Genomic DNA, 25,142 nt, shown 5'->3' with positions numbered 1-25,142 from the left:
CAGTGTGTATATGTCCATTAGTTAGGTAAGCTAAGAGATATCACTTGGTATTTTCTGATTATTGTAAGCTCTTACTACTTGGTTCTGAGTTACAATTCTGTTCATTAATCATAATTAGGGCCTCAGTTTCATGATGGGCGGTATTAACTGAAACCTCTACTGATTGCCAACATGCAATGCAGGCCCAGAGTCATCAAGTTTTCCAGAAGAGCCTGAAATATGCGTGATTATTTGAAATTTATTTAAGAATTTCTATGGGAGCCAGGTGTGATGGTGCACACCTTTAATCCCAACACTCAAGAAGCAGAAGCAGGTAGATATCTGTGATTGGAGGTCAACCAGGTACATAATGAGTTCCAGGTTAGCCTGGGCTACACAGTGAGACCTACTCCAAAGAAATTAAAAATGGAATTGCAACCAACTAGAAACTTGAAAACTGTAAAGTCTAGCAGGGAAACATAGTTGGGGCCATTGTGATGACAGGCTCCGCCTGATTTTCTTATCATGTGTCTCCTGCACATGAAAGAATGCATCATGTTGCTTCCCAGACGGCGTCCTCACTGGACCACTGTAGAGCTCTGAGGTTATATGTTTTCCTGAGAAGTGCACTGACCCGAACATCTGTGAACTGTGATTCTGAAGCTTGAGTCTTATGCCTCTCATAGATTAGCTAGCCTCAGGTCTAAATACTTCATATGTATTCATTCAGTCAATTATTGTTTGAGTTTTACTTTTTAAATTTTTGAGAGTTAGGTCAGCCATTTAACTTGTGCAGGTCTATTTCATTACTTGAAAATTATAGACAAAACAAATTTATGTCCTCATTCTTTTCTTCTCGTATTTTGCCAGAATTATAGATGTGTCTTACGAGAATAACCATAACTATCTAGATGGCTGGATACTGTCCACTTCAGTGAGGTACAGTCTAATCAAAACATTGAATTGAGCTGTTATGAGTTTTAAAAAAGAGTACTTATGATGTTACCCAATTTTTAATTTCAACAGAAATTGGCTTTATTCATATCTTTCTTCCTCAGAATTATAATAAAATCAGAAAGAATTTTGGTGATTTTTTTATTAAGGTAAAATTTACATAGCATGGAATATACCACTGTAACTACTTCCAGTGCGTTCAAAACATTGTGCAAACATTGTCACTACTTAATTTCAGAACTTTTTAATAACTCCTAAAACAAATCCCCCAGCCCTCTGCAGTCACTCTAGTCACCCTCTTTTCTTCCCAGCCCTTGGAAGCTAGCAATTGCCCAGTGTTTCTGTGCATGGGCATTGTAGAGATGGATGGAAGCATGTCATGCACTTGCTTTTGTGCCTGCCTTCTTTCCCTAGGATATTCTCAAGGCTTGCTTGTGTTGTAACATGTATCAATTCATTATTTTTTGTGCTGAATAATATTGTATTGTATGAATATACCACATTTGGAATTTCTAAACTGAAAGGCATTTAGATTGTCTTCTGTTTTTATTGTTATCGATCACATGAATATTCATATTTATGGTTTTTAAACTATAGTTTTTTCAGAAGGAATTAATTGTGTGTCATATTAATATTTCCATATGTAACTGAGGAATCCACAAAGTATTTTTCTGGACACATTCTCATTAAAATTTTTAAGGCCAACATGTGGGGGGAAAGGATATTTCAAGTTAAGAACTTCCAAACTCACATATACACAAAATCAAGTGAGTGGTTATGTGCGTATTCATGCATAAGGGGAGTGCCTAATCTCAGCTTCGGAGTGAGTTCAGTTCACAATTCTCTGTAGGTTTGAGTTTTCAACTGGAGGTCTGTTAGTCTCTGAGCTCTGACCTATATTTCCTTAATCAAAGAAAGAGTAAGGGAGGGGAGGTTAATAATTAGAATTTGAGATTTTTTAATAACACCTGCACAAGAAGTTCTCACACACACACACAGAGAGACAGAGACAGAGACAGACAGAGAGATACACAAACACTATTTTTCTAAATTCTGTCTTCCCTTGAATGGGACAAATGCTTTACCCTACAATTTAGAAGCATGATACCAGGAAATGTCAGACCCTGGTCTAATGTATCTTAAAATAGTTATAAATTACGGAGGTATCTTCCAAGTTCTCAATAACTATGTTTTAGATTTGCTAGTGTATTTCTGAAAAGATCAACAAATCTCCATTAGAACCTATTCCAATATGCTTTTGTTTAAAATGTTTATATGACTAAAATATCTATGAAGTTTGTAAAATTTCATGAGAAAATAAAATATTGTACCTTCTAAGATGCAAGAAGGTTTTAGCCTGTACAGTTTATGCTATAAGATTTTAGCCTATGATTAGTGCCCCATGGAGCTAAAATATTTTGTAGCTGGAATTAAGCCAATTCTACTACCAGCATGTATTTAACTTACACTGCGTGCCTTCAAGTCCTGACATCTGAATGGTCTTTTCCTTCATCTGAATTCTTTCTGACTTGAGGAAAAGTAATATTTAACATTAGATGCTTCTTTTCTCTGCTCAGAACAGAGAATTAAGCTGAAGAACACATGGTTCTCTGTATATGAAGGCATGGCCTGGCCTCTCCCTGGTGTGTCTTCTCAGAGCAAGCCCAGAACGGGGCTTGTTGCTGAGAAGTGGTGAGCACATGCCAGTGCCCTGTGTCCCCCGAAAGCCACAGATGGGTTCTGGCACCTTTATTAGCCACACAGTACCTAAAGCAGACTGTGATAGTGGATGTTTGTTCCAGGGCATAGTCAGAGCAGAGACATGGGACAACTACCAGGTGCCTCTCCTCAGGATGAAACAAGAGGTCCCTAGCGTCAGACGTGTGTCACACGCCACATGATGCGCCTCTCCTCACACCTTTCTCCTCCCTCCAGACCTGACAAGGGCAGAGCAATCAGATGAGCTGGCTGAGTCACAGCTTCATCTTCTTCACATTCCTGCAGGACAGTCCCAGAAATCTGTAGACCATCCCTAAGGCACTAAGGAGTCAAGATGCTCCAGGCCTAGGACAGGTATCAACCTTTGCCAGGCTCCTGTGCATTGTTCCTGTCCTGCTTCAGTCCTGAGTCCACTCCCACAGGAGCCGCAGTCAGGGGAGAAGATGGTGGTACCTGTCCTGCTTTGGGAAGGAATCAGCCTTCTGTCTGTTTATAAAGGTCTTTAAAGGACTGGAAGGATGGCTCAGTGGTTAAGAACACTTGCTTTTCTCCAATGGGCCTGAGTTTGAATCCCAGCATAAATGACTTTCAGTTGAACAGAGTAGAAGATCTAGAATATATCCTGTTCTGGGCAGCAAGACCTCCCAGAGAGGCATGCTGCTGTTCTGCAGGTGATGGCTCCAGGACCTTCTGTCTCAAAGTTCTTGTAAAAACTAAACTCAGTGAGTCAGATCCCTCTGCTCCCTCAGGTGTCCCTGTGGGCAGTGGACGGGCACTCTCATCTCCATCATCACAGTGACCTCAGCCCAGGCAGCAGCAAGAGCCTCAATTTTTTTTATTGAAAATAGATTTTTTTCACACAATATATTCTGATCACTTTTTCCCTGCCCCAGTTTAACCCAGATCTTCTCAATCTCCCCACCCCCCCCAATTTCACACTCTTTCTTTTTTCCTCTTTCTCTCATTAGAAAATAGGCAGCTGTGCTAGAAACCTCATCCAATGACTGAGGGATCTGGATGCAGAGATCCATGACTAGGCCCTGGGTGGATCTCTGGGAGTCCAATTAGCAAGAATGAGGAGGGTTTATATGAGTGAGAATTGTTGAGACCAAGGTTGGATAAAGCACAGGGACAAATAGCCAAATGAATGGAAACACATGAACTATGAACCAATGGCTGAGGGGTCCCCACTGGATCAGGCCCTCTGAATGGGTGAGACAGTTGATTGGCTTGATCTGTTTGGGAGGCATCCAGGCAGTGGGACCAGGTCCTGTGCTCATTGCATGAGTTGGCTGTTTGAAACCTGGGGCCTATGCAGGATTGCTTGGCTCGGCCTGGGAGGAGGGGACTGGACCTGCCTGGACTGAGTCTACCAAGTTGATCTCAGTCTGTGGGGACGACTTTGCCCTAGAGGAGATGGGAATGGGGGCGGGGGGGAAGGCGAGGGGGGCGGGAAGGGGGAGAACAAGGGAATCCGTGGCTGATATGTAGAACTGAATTGTATTGCAAAATAAAAAAATAAATAAATAAATTTAAAAAATAGACAGCTAAATAATAATAATAATAATATAATAATAATAATAATAATTACAGTATAACAAAACAAACAGGAAAAAAGTCAAAAATTAAAAAGAAAAAACAAATTCAGAGCTACATACATTCACACAGAAATCCCATACACAAAATCAGAAACCATTATATATAAGCAAGAGACCTATAAGATTTTTTTTTAAATGCCCAAAGCATTAAGAGACAAAAATCATTTTTTTTTTTTTTTTTTTTTTTTTTTGGTTTTTCGAGACAGGGTTTCTCTGTGTAGCTTTGCGCCTTTCCTGGAACTCACTTGGTAGTCCAGGCTGGCCCCGAACTCACAGAGATCCGCCTGGCTCTGCCTCCCGAGTGCTGGAATTAAAGGCGTGCGCCACCACCGCCCGGCCGAGACAAAAATCATTTTGTGTTGGTCATCTACTCTGGTCACAGGGCCTGTCCTTAAGTATAGTTTGTATACCCAGTGAGACTCCATTGGAGAAAACTGATTTTTCCTTTGCAAGCAGTTATCAACTAAAAATAACTTCTGGTTAGGGTTGGGAGCTTGTGTCCACTTCTCTCAGTGCTGGGATGCATCTGGTTCAGACCTCTGCAGGCCCTGTGCATGCTGCCACAGTCTCTGTGAGTTCGTATATGTATCATCCCTGATTATGTCTGAAAGGCCTTGATGTCCTGCTTCTCCATAGCTCTTAGGATCTTTCTACATCCTCTTCCCTGAGGGGAAGGATTTAATGGAGATACCCCATTTAGAGCTGTGTGTTCCAAGGACTCTCACTCTCTGTATATTGTCTAGTTGTGGGTCTCTGTATTTGTTCCCATTTGTATTTGCAGGAGGAAGCTTCTCTGATGATGGTTGAACAAGGCACAGCCTATGAGGATAGCAGAATGTCAATTAAGAGTCATCTTATTGCGGTGTTCCTTTAGCAGATAGCTGTATCACCAAAGCCTACCCCAGCATGGGTGACAGCTCAAAGAGCTGGGAACCTGAGCATACTGCATCGTCTGCAGGCAGCTCAACAGGATAGAGAGTGTCCTTTCCAGGTGCCTCAGTTGGTCTAAACCTCTTTCAGGCAGCTTGGCTGGTTTTTGCTTCTTCCAGGCAGCTGGTTTGGTCTCAGAGTCCTCTTTGCAGCTTTTCCACTCTGAGAGTCCTCTTTGTAGCTCAGGTTTCTTTCATCTAAAGGGGACTCTCAGCTTTTCTTGCTTATTCTGACAAGATGGTGAATCTGGTCAGTTTCAGGGACTTCCTGAAATTATTTTGAGTTCTTTACCTCCCTGTTCAGGGAGCTTCCTGCAGGATGAAATGTTTCATTCTCCAAGGAAAGTGTTACACAACATACACTAGCCCAGCGTATCAGGCCAGTCACCATTGTAGGTAGATCCAAGGGTTTGTGACTGTTGGTGTTTACTTTCCACCTCTGGTAGTGTGCAGAGTACTTTCCTGTACCATGAGCATTAGTCAGTAGAAGTAAAGGAAGAGCCTCACTTTTATCTGGCTGGCCATTGAGTCTCTTTGTTCCACGGCCACCAGCAGAGGGTGATAAATAGGAGCATGGAGGGTGGGTCCTAGTAATCTGCCTACTTGTCCAGATGGTATGGAGGTTTAGAGCAGAAGATGACTCCTGCCAGTGACATCCCTTGTACCTCCAAATCCACTGAGCTGACAGGAGTTTCTGTCTACCTGGGTTTTCAGGCCTGAGGTCAGGGCCACAGACTAACCATTTGCTTAGATGACCTCAAATTGTCTTGCCTTTCTTGTGAGCAGTGGAGAGCAGAGCAGAGCCCAGGACTGGTAGATAAATGTGCATCTAGTCCCAGGGATCGTGTTGTGCCCATATGTGCAGATTTTCCTTTTCAGAGAGCCTTATTGATCAACAAAATGTTTGTAGCAGGAAACTTTTTTCACTTGTATACTAAAAAGTTAACTTATAAAACTATATTGAAACTCGTCAATGTTTTTAATATTTTACTGACCATCAGTCACGTAGATGTTCCTTACCACATATCTTCCTCTTCCTTGAAGCTATTTTGTGGTACCAGTATAGAAAGATTGTACTCTGAAAGGAGTAGCTTAGCTTGCTTCTGGGCCTTACATAAGCATCTCATACCTCATCCAAAGCTTGCCAGCTCTGCAGCCGTGGGGCCACTAATAGACTTCAGGGATATCCATGGATGATCAAATGGAGCCACCACCAGGAAGCTGGGGCAAACTAAGGGCACATGCTTATAAAACTAAAAATGGCTGCCAGGAATGGATTGAGGAACATGTGAGGTCAAAACACTTTAAAGAGAGTATATAGCCAAAGGTTAGTGCTCAACGTGAACCATCACCTACCACTCTTAGACCACCTGTACTGTGTAGAATCTCCTTCCCAGAAAACTAAGTATATCTTTTGACTATTTAATCACATAAATTATTCTTTGAAATAGCTTACCTTTCTTCTGACTCTTATCAGTTCCCCCAAACTGCTTGTGGTCTTAAATCTAAACATCTTTTTCACGTTTTACTTTCTACACTACAGTGTTTATAGGCAGACTAATTCTGTTCACCTGTTTACAGAAGTAAGTACACAAAAGGTATGCCAACAAGGCCAGCTGTCTTGCTTCTACCAGAGAGGGGGAGGAGGGATGAATCCTTTGATTTCTTAGCACTTCTTACCCGCTAACATCACATGAAAGTAAGAGAGAAGCTAACCCTGCTGGCAGACTTGAGCGTGCCGTCCACACAGTGTGCATCACTGTGTGGTGAGACACAGGCTCTTGTACGAATTAGTCTATCAAGGACCGTATAGTCTCTATGTAAGAAAGCTAGGATAACTCAGCTGGTAGTTGTAAACCACAGACCTCCTGACATCTACCAGAACACAACACACATGGTTCCACAAGATGACATAACAATAGCCTGTGAAGAAGATTGAGAAACTTGCCTGCATGCTACTGGTATGCTTACAAATATGTGGTTGTAGAGGACTTTGAGAGGAAACAGAATTTATAAGGAGGCCAGAGTCCCTGAATATTTGCAAGTTGCACCTTGGTGACCTCACTGAAGACCTGCATGACAGTGAGTAGAATAGAAAAAGAAATAGCTGATTTTTATTTAAATATGTTCTTCTTTATTTCAATGAAATATTGTTAAATAAAATGAAAAGTGAATATATAGCAATTATAATATGGTAGGAAAATAGAGCAAACAAATAGAGTATAAAGTAAGTATTAATAATCAAATAATGGCACTCTTAAACTTGAAAATAACCATGAACTTTGACAAAAATATACACAGTAGATATTGACCCAAATTTCCTTTGACACTAGTTTTGAGAATTCAGGGAGGTAAAAGGATAATATTAGGTAATTCTTGAAAGTTTCAACAATCAAATCCTCCCTTTACACTACCTGAACGCAGCCCAACTGCTCTATGTTGCTGGGTCCTTCCTGTAGCCATTCATTAAAAATATGTATTTATGAAGTGCTGTGGATGATTGATTGATAAATAAAACACCGATTGGCCAGTGGCCAGGCAGGAAGTATAGGTGGGACTAGCAGAGAGGAGATTGAGAGAACAGGAAGGCAGAGAGAAAAGAGACCATGAGTACTGCCTCCATGAGTACCAGCATGTAAGATACTGGTAAGCCACGAGCCATGTGGCAAGGTATAGATTTATAAAAATGGGTTAATTTAAGATAGAAGAACTAGATAACAAGAAGTCTGCTGCGGCCATACAATTTGTAACCAATATAAGTCTCTGTGTTTACTCGGTTGGGTCTGAGCAGCTGCAGGACTGGCGGGTGAGAGAGATTTGTCCTGACCGTGGGCCAGGCAAGACTGGAGAAAACTTCAGCTACAATGAAGCCTTATAATTAATTCACTGTTGTAGATGTCATGCATTTTTCAACAAAGAGGATAGAAAAAGGTGTTTTACAGAGCTTAAATTTTAGAAGATCAATAATAAATTAAGTATGCATATGTTGTTGGTAGGAGTGCTGAGGCAAATTAAGTAAGGGTTAAAAAAGTTTTAGAAATGGCAGTTAGCAAAAGGCTCAGGAAGGAGCCACTTGGATTGTCACTGTTCCGCCGAGAGCCCAGCTCTTCATACATGATGGGAGCATAGCCAGGCAATCACTAAACCCTATGGTGGGGGCGGGGGTGTTATTGTGTTTTGTTTGTTTTTGTTGTGTTGTGTTTTTTTGAGGCAAGGTCTTTCTTATGTAGTTCTGGGTGTCCTGGAACTCGCTATGTAGAACAGGGTGGCCTCCAAGTCACAGAGATCCACCTGCCTCTGTCTCCCAAATGCTGGGATTAAAGGCGTACATCACTACGCCTGACCTTAAACTATACTTTTTTTTTTAAGGGCCTATCTTTGGGCCAGATAATCTTCATTATGCTTAAGTTATAGCCTTTGCTGTCCATTGATCTCAGAATATAGTAAGAATGTTTATTGATCCCAAGGTTAATTCCATTTTATATTTGGGGAATTTAACCTAAGAATAAAACACCATACTATAGGTTATATAGTAGTAAAAGGATTAATGTCTATTCCTGCCATTCTAGCTCTGAAAATTCTATCTGGTTATGCTATATAATGATAAAAAAATTGAACTGTCAGAGTACTTCAAAGTAGATTAAAGATATGTAAGCTATAGTGGACTGAAATATTTACAAATAAGGAACTGGGTAAGTGTCTCTAAGTGCACTCATTTATGACAGGCGAGTAAGCCATGTAATATGTGTTAAGCTAGTAAAATCGCAAACTCCCCACCCAAAAAATCTATAATTTTAATCAAAAGTTTGTTTCAGTCATTGAAATTCTGTTATTGCTGCTTACAAACATTAAAGTCAATCAAAACATCAGTAGCTTTGCAAGATCAATATTTTTAATATGTTTGCATTGCAGTGCTGCAGATTTTTGGCTAATGGATCGCACCCATATTGATTTCCATGGGAAGTGTTAGACTGATACTGAAATAATTAAAAAAAAACAGGGATTATTGGTTTGGAATTTTGAAGAAGATAGAAATATAAAAATTGGTTATTGACTAAATTGCTCGAGGTGAGTGAACCTTGTGAACTTGCAATAAACAGGTAGCACTGAGTCATTACTGAATACTACCTTAGTCCCTTAAACTGAAAATCAGTCAATAACCTATTATAACAATGCAAATTGTGGTGGCAAAATGCCATAATCTGGATGTCAAAGTCACATTTTATCAAAATATATCTGCATAAGTACAAGTGTGCACATGTCTACTGGATGTAGTGGCTGGTTTTGACTTTGAAATTCATACTGAACATATTTTGAGTAGCATTTTTAAAAAGATAAACTGCTTCAAATAGCAGTAAAAACAAGAAGCATACAATTATTCTGTGAGCAATAATGACAGTACAAACACTATAGCATGTTAAGCAACAGATTCTGTTCTTTTGATTCAGAGCAATATTACAATTGTTGCTCTGTTCTCAAAGCATGGGAGTAATGTATGCAAGCATTCCATTAGATACAGATGCATTCCCACAATATGAATCTAGTGCACGTTACGTTGTTCTTGTTTTTCAGCCTTTGGTTATTAGGAGAACCATATTTTCATCTAGGAAGCTTACTCTGTATTTTCATTTGGTTACCATTATAAATTTATGAATTCTTTATCTCAGAGGCAATCTAGTATATTTAGGTTTTATAAAAGCTTCCACATAGGTTTTGCCTAGGATAATAATACGTAGACATTGGGGTTGCATATTCTGTTACACATTTTTATTCACTGGATTTTTAAAATTCTACATTATTTACATAATATGGAAATGTCTGTTTGCTTTAAGGGTACCAGGAGATTAAGTTGTAAGATAAAACTAAGAATTAGTAGTCACTACTCTTGCATTTTATTGCCATCTCTATAATCCTGGTCAATACTTTCCTGTCATAAGCTGGCTTTCTTTATGAAGAAAAAAATTGATCATGATTCCTTCTGCTACATGAGCTTAGATGATAGCATTTGAAGTCTATTGTAATTTAGTATTAATCTTTAATCACCATTCTTGTCCAATTTCTTTCACCATATTCTGACCTTCCTTGTCTTTAATCATTATAACCAGCATTACCCTAAATTCAGTTGGTAACGTCACTATCCTGTTGTACTGGATATTTATACCTGCATCTGACTTTCCTCCAATAGTCTGTGTCTAACCCATCAGTTAAGCTGTTAGAGCATTCTGCCTTGATGGATCCGGCCTTCAGACTGGTTCCTAACACTGGGTACATCACACCTGAAAATACCAAGTGTGCAGTAGATACAGCATGTCATTTGTATAAAATTTTGTACCGTTTTTGCTGAATCATTCAGTGGCTTTCAGCTTGTGGGTGTTTATTAGGAAAGTATCCATGATCATTAAAATGATAGGATTCTAATTCCCTAGCCAGGTATTCTCCATTTTCTTGAATAATTACTCTTCTTATGTTTGTCTTTGGGAGTATGCCGGCTGGAACTGTGTCACTTACCATTGTCAGAAATCATTATTCCCTCAACAAATAAGAGTTGATGGAGCTGGGCAGTGGTGGTGCACGTCTTTAATCATAGCACTCAGGAGGCAGAGACAGGTGGATCTCTCTGAGTTCAAGGCCAGCCTGGTCTACAGAACAAGTTCCAGGACAGGCTCCAGAGCCACAAGGAAACCCTGTCTTGAAGAACGAGAGAGAGAGAGAGAGAGAGAGAGAGAGAGAGAGAGAGAGAGAGAAGAGAGTGTTGGTGGAATCTCAGAATTCTAGTTATTAGTCAAGGAGTCTGACATAGTAACTGGGAATTCATCATCTCCTGGATGTCTAGTAAATAAAAAACGTAGCTCTGCAATATTCCATAACAGTGCTGCTGTCCCACATAGTATGTCACGCAGTGCTGTCCCACATAGTATGTCACGCAGTGCTGCTGTCCCACATAGTATGTCACGCAGTGCTGTCCCACATAGTATGTCACGCAGTGCTGCTGTCCCACATAGCATGTCACGCAGTGCTGTCCCACATAGTATGTCATGCAGTGCTGTCCCACATAGTATGTCATGCAGTGCTGCTGTTCCACGTAGTATGTCATGTAGTGCTTCTGTCCCACATAGCATGTCACGCAGTGCTGTCCCACATAGTATGTCAAGCAGTGCTGCTGTCCCACGTAGTATGTCATGCAGTGCTGTCCCACATAGTATGTCATGCAGTGCTGTCCCACATAGTATGTCACGCAGTGCTGCTGTCCCATATAGTATGTCATGCAGTGCTGCTGTTCCACGTAGTATGTCATGTAGTGCTTCTGTCCCACATAGCATGTCACGCAGTGCTGTCCCACATAGTATGTCAAGCAGTGCTGTCCCACATAGTATGTCATGCAGTGCTGCTGTTCCACGTAGTATGTCATGTAGTGCTTCTGTCCCACATAGTATGTCATGCAGTGCTACTGTCCCACGTAGTATGTCACGCAGTGCTGCTGTCCCACGTAGTATGTCATGCAGTGCTGCTGTCCCACATAGTATGTCACGCAGTGCTGTCCCACATATTATGTCATGCAGTGCTGTCCCACGTAATATGTCACGCAGTGCTGCTGTCCCACATAGTATGTCACGCAGTGCTGCTGTCCCACGTAGTATGTCATGCAGTGCTGTCCCACATAGTATGCCATGCAGTGCTGTCCCACATAGTATGTCACGCAGTGCTGTCCCTTCTGCCTCCATTCACTGTAGTTTTTGAGGATGAAACTTTATCTTATTGTTATAATTGCTTCTGCAGCTGCCTCACTTGTATTCAGTAAAAGTTCACTGGATAACCAGATGTGCTGTGCATGCCTTTAATCCCAACTCCTCAGGAGGCTGAGGCAGAAGAATTTCAGTTCAAAGCCACCTTGGGCTACAAAAGAAGACCCCCCCCCCCCATCTCAGAAGAAATTGAGTGACTATTAAATAGACTATAATTAAAAAATCACAAATATTACTTGTTAATATGTATAAATTTTGTCTTATTATATGACTTTCCTGATATAAGCAGATGCTAACATCAGTGGATGATTAATTTTAGCTTCCTTTTACTGGCATTCATCTAGAATATTCTGCCTATAGGTACCCACAGGCTTGCCTGCGCGTCCTTTACATCTTTATTCAAATGCCACTTTCTCAATTATTCTGATCCAGACTTCCTTTTTCCCTTTTTATTATTGAAAATAATTTTATATAATATATTCTGATCACAGTTTCCCCTCCCTCATCTCTTCCCAGATACTCCCCATCTACCCCCATTTTCTCTCTCTCTCTCTCTCTCTCTCTCTCTCTCTCTCTCTCTCTCTCTCTCAAACAAATAGGCAATTAAAAACAATTTTAAAAAAGAAATTAAAAGCACAAGTAACACAAACACACAGAGAGACACACACACAGGGAGATACACATATACCCAGACACACAGAGACACACATATACCCAGACACACAGAGAGACACACATATACCCAAACACACATACACACAAAGAGATACACATATACCCAGACACACATACACACAGAGAGACACATGCACAGGGAGATACACATATACCCAGACACACATACACACAGATACACACATATACCCAGACACACATACACACAGAAAGACACATACACAGAAAGATACACCCATACACACAGAGAGACACAAATATGCCCAGACACACAAGCACACAAACACACAGAGAGACACATACACAGAGAGAGACACACAGACACACAGAGAGACACATACACAGAGACACACAGACACACAGAGAGACACAAATATACCCAGACACACAAGCACACACACAGAGAGACACATACACAGAGAGAGACACAAAGACACACAGAGAGACACATACACACAGAGACACACACATATATAGACACACATACACACAGAGAGACACACAGACACACAGACACATGGAAACGATATGAAGCTCTGCATTCAAACTTTTTGTTATGTATGGTCTCTGAAGACTCAGTTAATCTTGCCATCCTTTAAGATCATTCAGCTGCTAAGGTTTTCCTCTCAAAGCACAAGACTGGTTTGCAGAGCCAAGTCATCCAGAGCCACTGCAGGGAAGAGGTGGCAGTCAGCAAGGTGGTTGAGTGACCGGATACGAATGTGATGCGAACTGGGTGGGGTGACAGCCATAGTGGGCCTCCACGCTTCACGCTTGTGGGGTGCCAGAGCGAGGGTTTCTATAGATCTAGTGCTGAGAGCGGCATTCCAGGTGTTACCACCAAATACCTCTGGTCGTTTGTGCCTGCTCTCCGACCCCATGTTCAACACCACTCTTCCCTTCTTTTGGAGACTTAGAATGACCAGGTCTGTTTCTTATTTACAAAAAATTTAGAGTTTTGTTGTCTTCTCTCCTGCAAAGAAACAGAAAATAGAAAGAAGACTAAGCTCTTGAAAAGTGCTCACTCTCTTTTCTCTTTCTCCCTCTCTCAAACATTCATTATTTTTGTGATTATTTTGAAAATGAAGGAGGGAGTTAAGGCTGGAGAAAACTATGGCTGTTCCACAGACTTCAAAGAAAAACTTTAGGGCTCCAAGCTACTTGTTAGCAGTGTTCATAGCATCTTTATACCAGGCAAAGGCTCCCTTTTATATTCTGCTGCAGTGTTAGTTGTCTAGTGCTGCATAGGAAACCACGGGTGACCTTAATGACTTCAAACAACAATTGACTCTTACCTCTTGTGTGTTGCTGAGTTGTCTGAGCTCAGCTAGTAGGCTCTTGCCTAGGGTCTCATGGCTAGTCATCTAAAAATGTACTTCGCTGCACATCTGGAGCAGCTCATTCATATGGCTGTCAGGTGCTGCTCACTAGCAACTTGAATTTCATCTGAGATGTTCTACAGTAGTGCTGCACATGACCTCTTATGTGTCTTTGGTTTCCCTCTGCATATTCTGGATCAAGAAGGGGCCTAGGAACATGTAAGTATTCTGAGAATGCCAGAGAGAAGCTACATAACTCATGACATAGTATCCAAAGCCAACAGCATTTCCACCGTATTCTGTGTTCAAAAAGTTACGAGATAACTGCCCAAGATACAGAAAATAGGCAATAGATACAGCTCCAGCCCTAAACAAGCCACTTAAACATCCCCTGTAAGGCTCGGGAAGTGTTGCCAAGGAGAGAGCAGAAAGTATGCACAAACCAGAAGGCTGGGTGAAGGACTAGGAAATGTCATTTCCTAGACTTCCTAGACTCCCAGACAATTCTGTAATGATTAACTCACACCAGCTGAAGTCAACAGCACTGGGTGCACTGAAGGCCAGCCCCATCAGTCAAAAAAGGGATTCATGGGGCAAAATATTCATATATTACTATTACATTTCTAGATGATTTTTATGAGTTTTTAATTAGTGTTTGATATTTCTTTTCAATTTCTGTCTATGTATGTGTGCACATGTGTATGTGGTTTCATGTACACACGTGTACACATGTGGAGGCCAGAAGTTCACATTGGCTGTCTTCTGTTATCTCTCTGCCTTATCTTTGAGGCAGGATCTCTCATTGAACCTGGAGTCCATTGATTTGGTTAGGCTGCCTGGCCAGTGAGCTCCAGGGTCAGCTTGTCTTGGCACCCACTTCCCCAGCACTGGTATTTCAAAGCTGCAGACCTAGACTTTGCTTTCCTATTCATAATGAGGCAAATAACAAAAATGTAACTATAGTTGCTACTTAAGCCATTTTGACTATGGTTTTCAGAAAGTATAATCATCCTTACATGTTAGAATTTAATCTGTAACAACATTGCATATTGATTCCTAAACTAAAGTCACTAAATATTATGAAAATTTAATTGTTTGCACATTTTAAAAATTATGTTAGTTTGGTTTCAGTTTTGTTTTATATGATATTTTTTGGTATAAATGAACCGAAACTCTCTGCTGAGGCACTACCAAAATCAACAAGCAAAAAAAGAAAAAAAAAAAACTCCCTGAGGAACTATGTGGCTGAATCTCTAAAATCAATTGGGATTAAAACAACTCAATCAAAACAACTTTGAATTATGTTTCTTAAAAATTAGTATTTATTTGAATCCTAGCAAAATATGCACTGATGGTAGTCAAGCGTATTTGTGTATCCAAGTGCCAGCTGCTCTCCACTGAGCCATCCCGTCACTGAGCATGCCTTTATTGAGCACGTGCTGTGTGTCCAAAACAAGAGACAAATGATGACCAAGAAAGATGGGAAGGAGGATGCTGATGCTGATATGACAGCTAACGGACACTGAGTGCTCCCAAAGGGGAGGACTACGTGGACTCCCTCCTGGTGACCATCTGAGGCAGAGCTCCTGCTGCTCTACGTTAAGGTGAGGAAACAGCTGGAGGGCTGGCAAATGGGCAGCCAGAGTGTAAGCACTGCACATCTGACTGTCCCACCAGCTTGCCAGCTAGAGCACTGTCACACGTATTCATTTCCCCAGGGAGCATATGCTGTGCTGATTCACTTATTTCATAAGCGTTTGTTGTCTACCATGTATCAGGCACAGTCCTAAACCCTGAGCTGCAGTGATGGGGATTGGCAGTCTGCTGCCATGGCTCATGATTTCCATGGCCTCTACTAGGGACATTCTGAAGAAAGCAGGTACAAGCGCATTAAAATAGCATTGCACAGAAGCAGCAGGAATCACAGTACCGTTCCAGCCAACTTCAAGATTAATATTTCAATGAAAAATACTGCCATGAAGCACATATTTCTTTTAATGGATAATATCAGGTGACTTGAGAAGAATATTTTTAAATGTTATACTGTGTTCTAGAAGTAAGAAGCAAAGTATTAAGTTCTTTGCTGTTTTGTCAAATTTAAATATTAAATAAAACAGGTGATCATTTAAAATGATCTCTGTTACAGAATCTGTCTTCTTTTTTAAAAAACTTCTCATTGGCGTAGAAATCTCACTTTGAACGGAAATATTTATTTATGTATACTGGACTGAAACCACTGTCTAGTTGAGGTTCAGTATTTTACCAGTATTTTAGTTATACTAACATTAAATATATCAAAAATTAAGTTGAAAACCTTTGCCTCAACAGTCACTATTCATCATTTAGAGAAATGTTTAATATTTTTGTAAAACACTTTGTAATTAATTTGTAAATGAACATTTTGACCCCTGATTCAGGTCTTTTTCTTTTTCCCACTTTTCCTTTTGTCGTCAATCTGCCCCCATTTGAATGATTTGAGTGACTGCGGAGAGGGGACAGACCGGCTTCTGAGATGTCACGGCTGTGCCTGGCCGCAGTGGGTTCACACAGCGCCACAGTTGCTGAGCTGCCAACTTAAGAGAAACTGTTCGTTTGAAAAAGAACTTCCATAATGCTTTACAAACTGTGTTTCAGGTCAGTTAGGAGGCATCCTGTGTTTGTTCAGTAGGATCCATCCTTGTGGTTTATCAAAGGAGCATGGGGAAGGAGACGTTTTCTGTGTTGAGGAAAGTAGTGGGATCCAAAGCATGGGGAATTCTGTCATTTTGGTTGCTGTTGGTTTAAGGAAATTATGAGGGGGGATGTTGGGGAAACTTGTAAGCAACATCTAGTAAGCTTAAATTTTAACTTACAGGCCACATAGTAGATAGAGTATTTGTCAGGGAAATAGGATGAAGGCAGTGGACTCAGGGATTCCTCTGCAGTGTGTGTATAGGCAGGGTGGTTAGGGACGTGGTGGCATTTTCCAAAAGGATCTACTTGGAATAGTAGTAATCTAAGAGTTCGAAAAGTGACAAAAACCTCCTCATTGGAGGCTATTTTTCTTGATAAAAGAAAAAATGAAATATTATATATTAAATTTCCTTTTGTAATTGTAATGTGCATTAACACATTAAAGGCCTATACCAAAGAAACACATAATTTCACAAAACTATTTACATATTAAAGTCTCTGTTCACTGTGTGCCAATCACTGTCAGAGTGCTCCATAAATACCAGTAGAAATTTGATCTTATCTGTCACCTAGTGGTAATAGGAGTGAAGGAAAATACGAAATCCGTTTTTTCCCCTCCAGAAAGAAATTAAGATGTCACTTAGTTGACTTGCCTGTGGTGATATTTTATTTGCGCTCTAATAAATAAAGCTTGCCTGGAGATCAGAGGAAAAAGCCAGCCATTATAAGTAAGCACAGAAGTCATGCAATGTTAGCACATGCCTTTAATCCTATCACTTGGGAGGCAGGGATCTGTCTGGATCTATGTGAGTTCAAGGCCACACTGGGAACAGAGCCAGGTGTGGTGGCACACGCCTTAAATTCTAACACTAATTAACCATGGAGGTCTGGAGGTCTGTACAGACCGACAGAAAAGTGACAGAGCTGGGCAGGAAGAGGAAGCGATGTAGCTGGACAGAGAGAGCAAATCAGATGACGGGACAGCAAGGCATATAGGCGTGAGTAGACAGGAAGTATCTCACTTTTGGAAGCTGCAGAGTTGGTGAGGTGAGGTTAGCTGTGGCTGTTCCTATTCCTCTGACCTCTCTCAGGTTTTCACCCCTATATCTGGTTCCATGTCTTTTATTCAATAAGATCATTTAGAAATTCGTCTACACTTCCCTTTCATCTAGGTTATCTGACACTGCATGTCATCTTCAATTTTATTTTGTGTGTGGAAGGGTGTTTTGCCTGCAAGTGTGTCTGTGCACAGCATGCATGCAATTCCCTTGGAGGCCAGAAGATAGTATCAGATCCCTTGGGACTGGAGTTAAGAGATGGTTGTGAATTACCAAGTGGGTGTTGGGGTTTGAACTCTGGTCCTCTAGGAGAAGTTCAGTGTTCTTTACCACTGAGCCATCATTCTAGCCCCCATGTTACCTTTATTTTTGACAGCTCTCTAGTCAAATTAGATAGTGCATTAAATATTTGTTTGACAATCTTCTCAATCCTCACTAGACTATAAATCCCCAAAGATAATATTAACCCATTTTACAGTCTTTATAATCTCTATATTAGACTGATACTAGACTGTGGAAGAATATTTATTAAATTGCACATACTTAGAAAACTAGCGGGCCCATGCCTGTGCTTGCACAGGAAGGTGGGAGGTAGCAGGAACACACTGACAGGAAACAAGTACAACAGATGTGGGAAACTTTAGGTGGGAATACTAGACTGTAAAGACAGAACACTTAAGTGTATAAACAGAATTTGAACTAGCTGTACAGTGTTGAAATGGCTTTCAGACTCTGGTAAGCTAGTTCTTCATGCAGGTTCCACCTCCAAATATTTAGGAAATCTTTTTTAAAACATTTTTAGTTAATCAAAATTAGCTAGATGTGATTTCTTTTACATTGGGAATGTTCTAATGAGGGACCACATTTAAATACATGAATTTGAGTGTTTCTCTGATTTGTACTTGTGTATATTCCTGAACTTAGCTTCTTTTTCCTTTCATCTTCTGTCCGACTGATCAACAGGATGAGATTGTGAAGACACAGCAGTCTGTGTGCTTGTGTAGTATTAGGCCTGGGAGCTTGGAATCGTAAGGTGGGGAGACTCCAGTTGTCAGAGGATCATAAAAGGCTTTACTTTTAAGGACTGTTAAAAATCACCTTCTGTGAGATCTCAGCTTTGGGATTTTTCTGACATTTCAAGGCTTAAATTTGAAAGTGTAGAATCTCTATAAATACAACATTACCACAAGCCCAAAAAAGTCAAGAAATGCAAAAGGTTAGATTCTTACTAACTCCTCTCCCACATTATGCTCTAAATTGAGTTATGTGTGTTAAATATGTAATCAGGAATACTTGATGTGAAATAGTTTAAATTATGACATATTAAGTTTCTCTCTGAATCTTGGAGAATAAAACCATGTATGTAAATCATTCAATAGCACATTCTTTGCATGTGCCCTTAAGGCTTTTTTATGTTTTCTTCACATGGGCCCTCATTTACAACTTTTATCGTGCTGTGGACGAACCATATGGGAAATCCACTATTTTAAACTTTAGCTATTTTTGTGGTGTTACTGCATAAGAAAATGCCTTGAGAGTAGAAAATCATGTACTTTTTAACCAGATTATATAAATAAAAATTAATTTTTCTCTGATGGTCATTTATTGATTCAGTTCAAGGTACATAAGTTTAAACCCTAAATATTTCTGGAAAGCTTTGACTGCCATGGCCAAGTAAAATGGAAGATAGTAAAGGAGAAACACCATGAGACCTGGCCATTCTGGATGTGTTGGAGACGTAAAGTATGTGTAATTTACATGAGACATATACATGAAAGGATAGACTTCACTGGGATTTTTTTTTTTTTGCTTGCTTGCTTTAAAAATAGGGTATTTCTCTCCTGCAGCAGCATCTCACATCTCATGCATATGTGCATATTTAGTTTTCTGTGTAGCGTTCAGTCCCAAGAACACTAATTATAATTTTAAATTATCAATAAGATATAGGCTTGTACAGTAGATATTGAATTTCTTATCTCTTGTAAGATTCCCTGTCTAAAGAAAGCAACTACTTTATGTCTTTATTTTCATTTTTTAAAATTCTTAGGAACTTTATACTCTTATATTTCCCCCTTTAAAAGTTGAAAGTGTACCTTGATTTTGTGTGCTGAAAAGTATATTACTAAAAAAAACAAGTATTGCTGAAAGCAATTCCTGAGCGTGTCCGAAGAGCTGGGAACCTGACACAGCATCTTCACTCTGGCTGGACCACCTGAGAGTGCTTCTTTGCAGGCTGCCTCGGTCACACTTACAAAAGGACTTCTGTGAGTTTGTTAGCTTCCAAAAAGCCTTCTCCACACCGCGCTCAGGGTGTTTGGGTTTGTTGTTTGTTTGGATTTGTCATGGTTATCTTTGAAATGCTTCCACCTACTGCAACTTCGATTGCCTCCAACAAAAAATTGCTCAACAGTAGTTCCTGTCCTGCTGATTCTTTCCAGAAACTGTACCATTACTAATTTTGATACATATTTTTTTTGTATGGGAAGGCTGAATTCTATAGTTTTTGTCATCTTGGATATTTGATACCACATGAAATTCCTCAGGAACTAAAATGTGGTTTCTATAGGAGATTCAGGCTTTGAACCTTATAAAAAATGTTAACATTTTTCTGTAGAAGGAGAAATATTATCTGGGTTTTAGTGATATATTAAAGCCATCCTCTATTAACCAGTTTCCCAGAAAACATGCTGCTCTTTTCGTAGACCGGTGTGATTTCTGAGACCAGCTTTCTTGGCTCCAGATGTGCTGCTCTGTCCAACACATGTGGGTCCTTTGAGCATTTCCAGCCTGCTTCACAATAGTTTTCATCTTCTACACAGTTGTCCATTGTTACTGCTGGATACACATCGACAGCCCTGCGCGGAGAGGAAGAGGCTGAGGATAGGACTCAGAAACCCAGGCCAGGGACCGGGGGCCAGTTTGGTCTCTCTTTGGCTAAATTCCATTTTGGACAGCTCTTGTTTTCCTCTGATGTGTAAGGTTTAATTGCTTATCTCTCAACAGAAGGCTCAATTGGTGGGAGCTTGAACAGGATCAGCCACTTACCCTTTCTCAAATTAAAAACACAACTGCATAATTAACAGTTTATTTTCCATAGAACTACAGAAATGATATTTTTGTCTGACATATCTTATTATCTCATTATAGCCAGCCTGGCCACAAAGTTTGATGTTTTGGAATTTTATCTTAGTGGGGTATTTCAGCGTAGTGCCCTTGCTCACAGCAGCAGACCATGGCACTGTGCCCATTCACATCCCTGAGTGGCTCTGACCAGATTATGCCTTCTGAGCATTTCTTACATCGGCTGCCTACAGTGTTCAGAGAGGCCTGAAGTCAGCCCTCAACAGGAGACAGAATAGGAGCTATGTATAGGGTTCACATGTGTCTATTAATAAGGGAGTTAAAAAAAATCTAAATACTGAATGCTTCTATCTGTAAACATTTTTAAGTGAATTTTTGTGCATCAATAAGTTCTCCAACTTTAACATTATTTTCTCAGCTATCAGGTTTTTAGTAATTTTTAACTTTCAGCTTCTAGTAATTTCCATAATATCTTCAAAAAGATAGACAAATTCTATTTTTCATTGTTCATATTAATAGCCAATGATTTCAGATCCTTATAATTAGTAAAGCACACTTCTCATCAACCCTGCTAGATATCTATGAGATTGTAGTAATTACTGCATCCTGCTGACATTATAGAAGGAAAATAGTGTCCATCAACACTATGATATGACATGGAAAATTGAGAACTTGTACTGTATTTATTTTTTTAATCCAACAAGTACATTGGCTGAGCACAAATGCTCTGTGAGGCATTGATAATAAGGGTGAGATTGCTAGATCACCTGTTCTAGGAGCTAAAAACTTAACCTTGAAAAATTAATGCTCATCTATAGTAAATTTTCTTAGAAGTTTTTAAAAACCATGTTAAATTAATCCCAAAATGTGAACTGTGAGCTAAAGTCAGAAAAGGCCTTTACCTTTGTGGTAACTCCTTCCTGTGTTCTAGGAAACCCTTTCTGTGGTCTACTTGCTTGTGTAAGTGAGCAGAATATACAATCCATAGCTCATTGTTCAACAATGTAGCAGTCATAGCCATAGATAGGTTAAGGTTATCTACAACCCAGGCAAAGCACTGTTAAAACAGTTTTGTTTTTATCATTCATACATTCAGTGGGCCCAACAAGAAAGCTTGGAAAATGAAGCATAAACAATGTGTTGCCAGTTTGATTTAAAATCCCTAATATATGTTTTGTAAACAAAGCTTATAAAACTTAGTAGTCTACTAATTAAATAACAAGAAAGATTTTATGAATACATGAAAAGCTGGAATTTTAAATGCCTGCAGGGGAACAGGTGTTATAATGACGTCACTGTATGTCACGTAGCTCTTTTCCCCCTTGTGCTTGTATTTGGTCATAATGGAAAGAAATTGATTCCAAATGTGGTTTTTTTTTTGACCCCCCCTTCTCCATTCATGTTAGTGCCTAACCTTAAATGATGTTTCTACAATCTTGGTTGTATTTACAGTAATTATATGCATAATGTAGCATATTATTGTCCAGACTTCCTGTTTAATCAGTGCAGCGCTTCTTACAAGTGCAGCTGAGAAGGGCAAACAAAATTAAAGCTTTACACACCAAAACAAGTTTGATTTGCTAAGCTCCCAGCATTCCAAAGTACACAAATTTGTTCCACTAAGTTTTCCGATGGCTTGCAGATGGGCAATGATTAATCAGAGAGCTAACTGTGAAGTAGTTTGCAATTAAACTGGAAAGCTCTGAAGCATGCTAATTGAATCAGAAAATTAGAGACACTGAACAGTAATTGGCTATTTCTCATGCAGCAGGTGCCAGGCCACTCATCTGTGGAACAAGGTATTTAAGGCACATTAGCACTAGTAAAAATACTTCTTGATATGGAACAGTTAGATTTTCTGCTCATTTTCACCATGGATGTCAAAACATACAGCTGTGCTATCTGGTACTTACAATTCATGTTTGAAGAATCTGAGTTAGGTAAACATATGGGGGAGAGGTGGTGGGCACCCTCTGAGCACACGGGAAACATTTTAGAAGTGAAACCCACAATGAGGGGCTCAGCTTTTCTTTTCCAACTCCATCACTTTTGCTTTCTTAAAGAACATTTTTTAGAAGTTGGGTTTTGTGCTTAGTGTTAGTTTAAAGCAGCATCAGTATAAATCCAGCACTGCTGTGAGTTTCAGAGATACATAAAGCCAATTCATATCATGTCTCAGCATGAGTTCATATCTTCTAATTAGTACCACCATTTTATAGAGTGAGCACATGCTATGAAATTTGGTTTGCCATGCCAACAGGGACCAGGATGTGGAGTTTTTCTTTAGTAAAACAACCCTGCCATAGGATCATGAACAACCGTAGCCTAACCAGTGGGTAATCAAGCAAGAATGGAATTTAATAAGTTCAATTGTAGAGGTTTTTTTAAAAAAACATCATTTGCATCTTATCAAGGGTGGGGCATATGACTTCTGCTTCTCAATGCTTTCATTGGGACTCAGTATTGTTATTAGAAAGTGAAAAGTACAAATGAAAATAAAAACATGCTAAATTATACTGTGTTGGGAAGCAGAATATTGTAATATTCGGATGCTAATCACATTACTTAGCAGATGACTGTAGAAAATAGTAAGTTTGAACCAAGAGACATAAATTATGAATTATAAATTGTAAACAGTGCATAAGGGATATGTTATAACGGTACTCATTTAAATTAAGGCAGGGAGTTTTCTCTGCACAAATAATGTTCCTTCATTAAGTTTTAAAGTTTCCTTTATAATGTTTTATTAAGAACATTTGGCAGCACAAAGCTAAAAGAGGTTTTAACTTGAACAGTCAGGTTTTTTCTTTTTTTAAGGACAACACATTATGAACATAATATTGTATGTCTCCAAGCTTTGTGTAAGTTAAAGCAAACCCTGTCTTATGGTAGCCCCTTCCCTACCCCTGAGCCACAGTGTGCATTTTGCATTCTTTAGCTTTAAAGCAGTTCTGAAGCATTTACATGATCAATGTCTTTTGCTTGAGGGATAAGGTTTGCTCTTCTATGGACAAGTGAGAACATATTGATCATTTTATTCTATTTGCTATTTCTAAATTCAATATACCTCTTGAGTCGATAAGCAAGATCGAGAGCATATTCTTTTTTGTGTGTGCCTGGTTGTAGCTTGTTCTCGAGATCCAAGATACATTTTTGATTAATCACAAATGCTTGGAGGTCATGGAGAGCAAATGTGTTTGTGGAGTGTCAGCTGATGCTGTCAGATAAATGTCTTAAGCTTAGCCAGGGTTCATGCCCCAGCTTTCGGCTGTGCCAAATGTCTCCCCTTGTTGAGGAAGATAACAGCTCGACTGGAGGCGGCCCAACTGTCTGTTCGCTCCAGGGTTGACCTTGCCATGTGGGGCTACAAGCAGGTGAAAGAAAGAGTGTGGATGTTTTAATTGAACTTTATAAACATGAGCGGCACTTGTGTCAGATGATCTTGGTATCCAGTGCCATTCTAGGCCTGTCACTACTCTGGCCACAACAGTGTCTCTTGTTTCCAATAGACTCCTTAAGATAAATAATTTCTCCAATATTGTTCCTGGTATATTCTGAGAGCATTTTGGCACCATTGGCGCGTTATTAAAACACTTCAAAAACATGAAAAGTTGTGGGGGTTTTGTTTGTTTATTACAATAAAAGGAATTCGTGTCTCCTTTGGTATGTGTGGCAGAAATTATTCTTGCTTTGCAGTGTTTTCAGTTACACTAAAGAAAAATATGGTCTTGAGCAAAGAGGTCATCTGTGTTAATGACCCCGTCCATGTACCCTCTTATCTTCAGAGGACTCACTCAGTCACATTTGCCCCCACTTAGAGCAATTTGTCTTCTTTTACTAGACACAGTCTATAAATAGGAAATAATGGCCAACCTAAAGTAACACCTGGAGAATGCTCCAGGCTGAGGCTCCCTGGATTTGGCTGAAGGAAATCACATTGGTCACATGTGGTGCGTACATAAATTGACCCACGATAGGCTACTTGTAGTTTGAAAGTCCCTGTTTCTGTCTTATCCCTGGTTGCTTCATTTCTGCAGGGAATGAAGCTGAAAGCTACTTTTCTCTCCTCCCAGGAAGTTCACTCTGCCATGGGTAAATGATCAGTGCTAATGAGACACAATAACACTGTTTAAAAAAAGAAAAAGAAGTAACACATCTGTCATGAACTCCCACCAGATCTCTGGAAATGAGACATTTTAAATATTTTATGATGAACACCAACTATCTTGAGGAAATAGTTTTATATTTTGTATCCCAAAACAAACCATCACTGTCAGTGAGGAGCACTGCTAACACCATCAGTGTCAGTGAGGAGCACCGCTAACACCTTCACTGTCAGTGAGGAGCACCGCTAACACCATGTCAGTGAGGAGCACCGCTAACACCATGTCAGTGAGGAGCACCGCTAACTCCT

The 25,142-nt window shown here is 39.9% G+C and overlaps 1 protein-coding gene across 15 annotated transcripts in view; it reads left to right on the top strand.

The window, feature by feature from the left end:
- The window catches only part of Fam172a (family with sequence similarity 172 member A), a 483,175-nt gene that overhangs the window by 370,030 nt on the left and 88,003 nt on the right, over nucleotides 1–25,142 (top strand). The window contains exon 10 of one of the 15 annotated variants that reach the window (XM_052743682.1): nucleotides 15,298–17,693. The exons of the other annotated variants lie outside the window; for them this stretch is intronic. Within the exon in view, the coding sequence (XP_052599642.1) occupies nucleotides 15,298–15,317 (20 nt within the window). The 3' untranslated portion in view covers nucleotides 15,318–17,693. Of the gene's footprint in view, nucleotides 1–15,297; nucleotides 17,694–25,142 lie in introns of those variants that run through there. 15 annotated transcript variants of the gene reach the window in all.

This window comes from Peromyscus californicus, unplaced genomic scaffold, assembly GCF_007827085.1.
Source record: "Peromyscus californicus insignis strain IS unplaced genomic scaffold, ASM782708v3 Scaffold_18__1_contigs__length_77618521, whole genome shotgun sequence".
Lineage (NCBI taxonomy): Eukaryota > Metazoa > Chordata > Mammalia > Rodentia > Cricetidae > Peromyscus > Peromyscus californicus.
The sequence above is the reverse complement of the archived record's forward strand: the minus strand, read 5'-3'. Positions and strand labels throughout refer to the sequence as shown.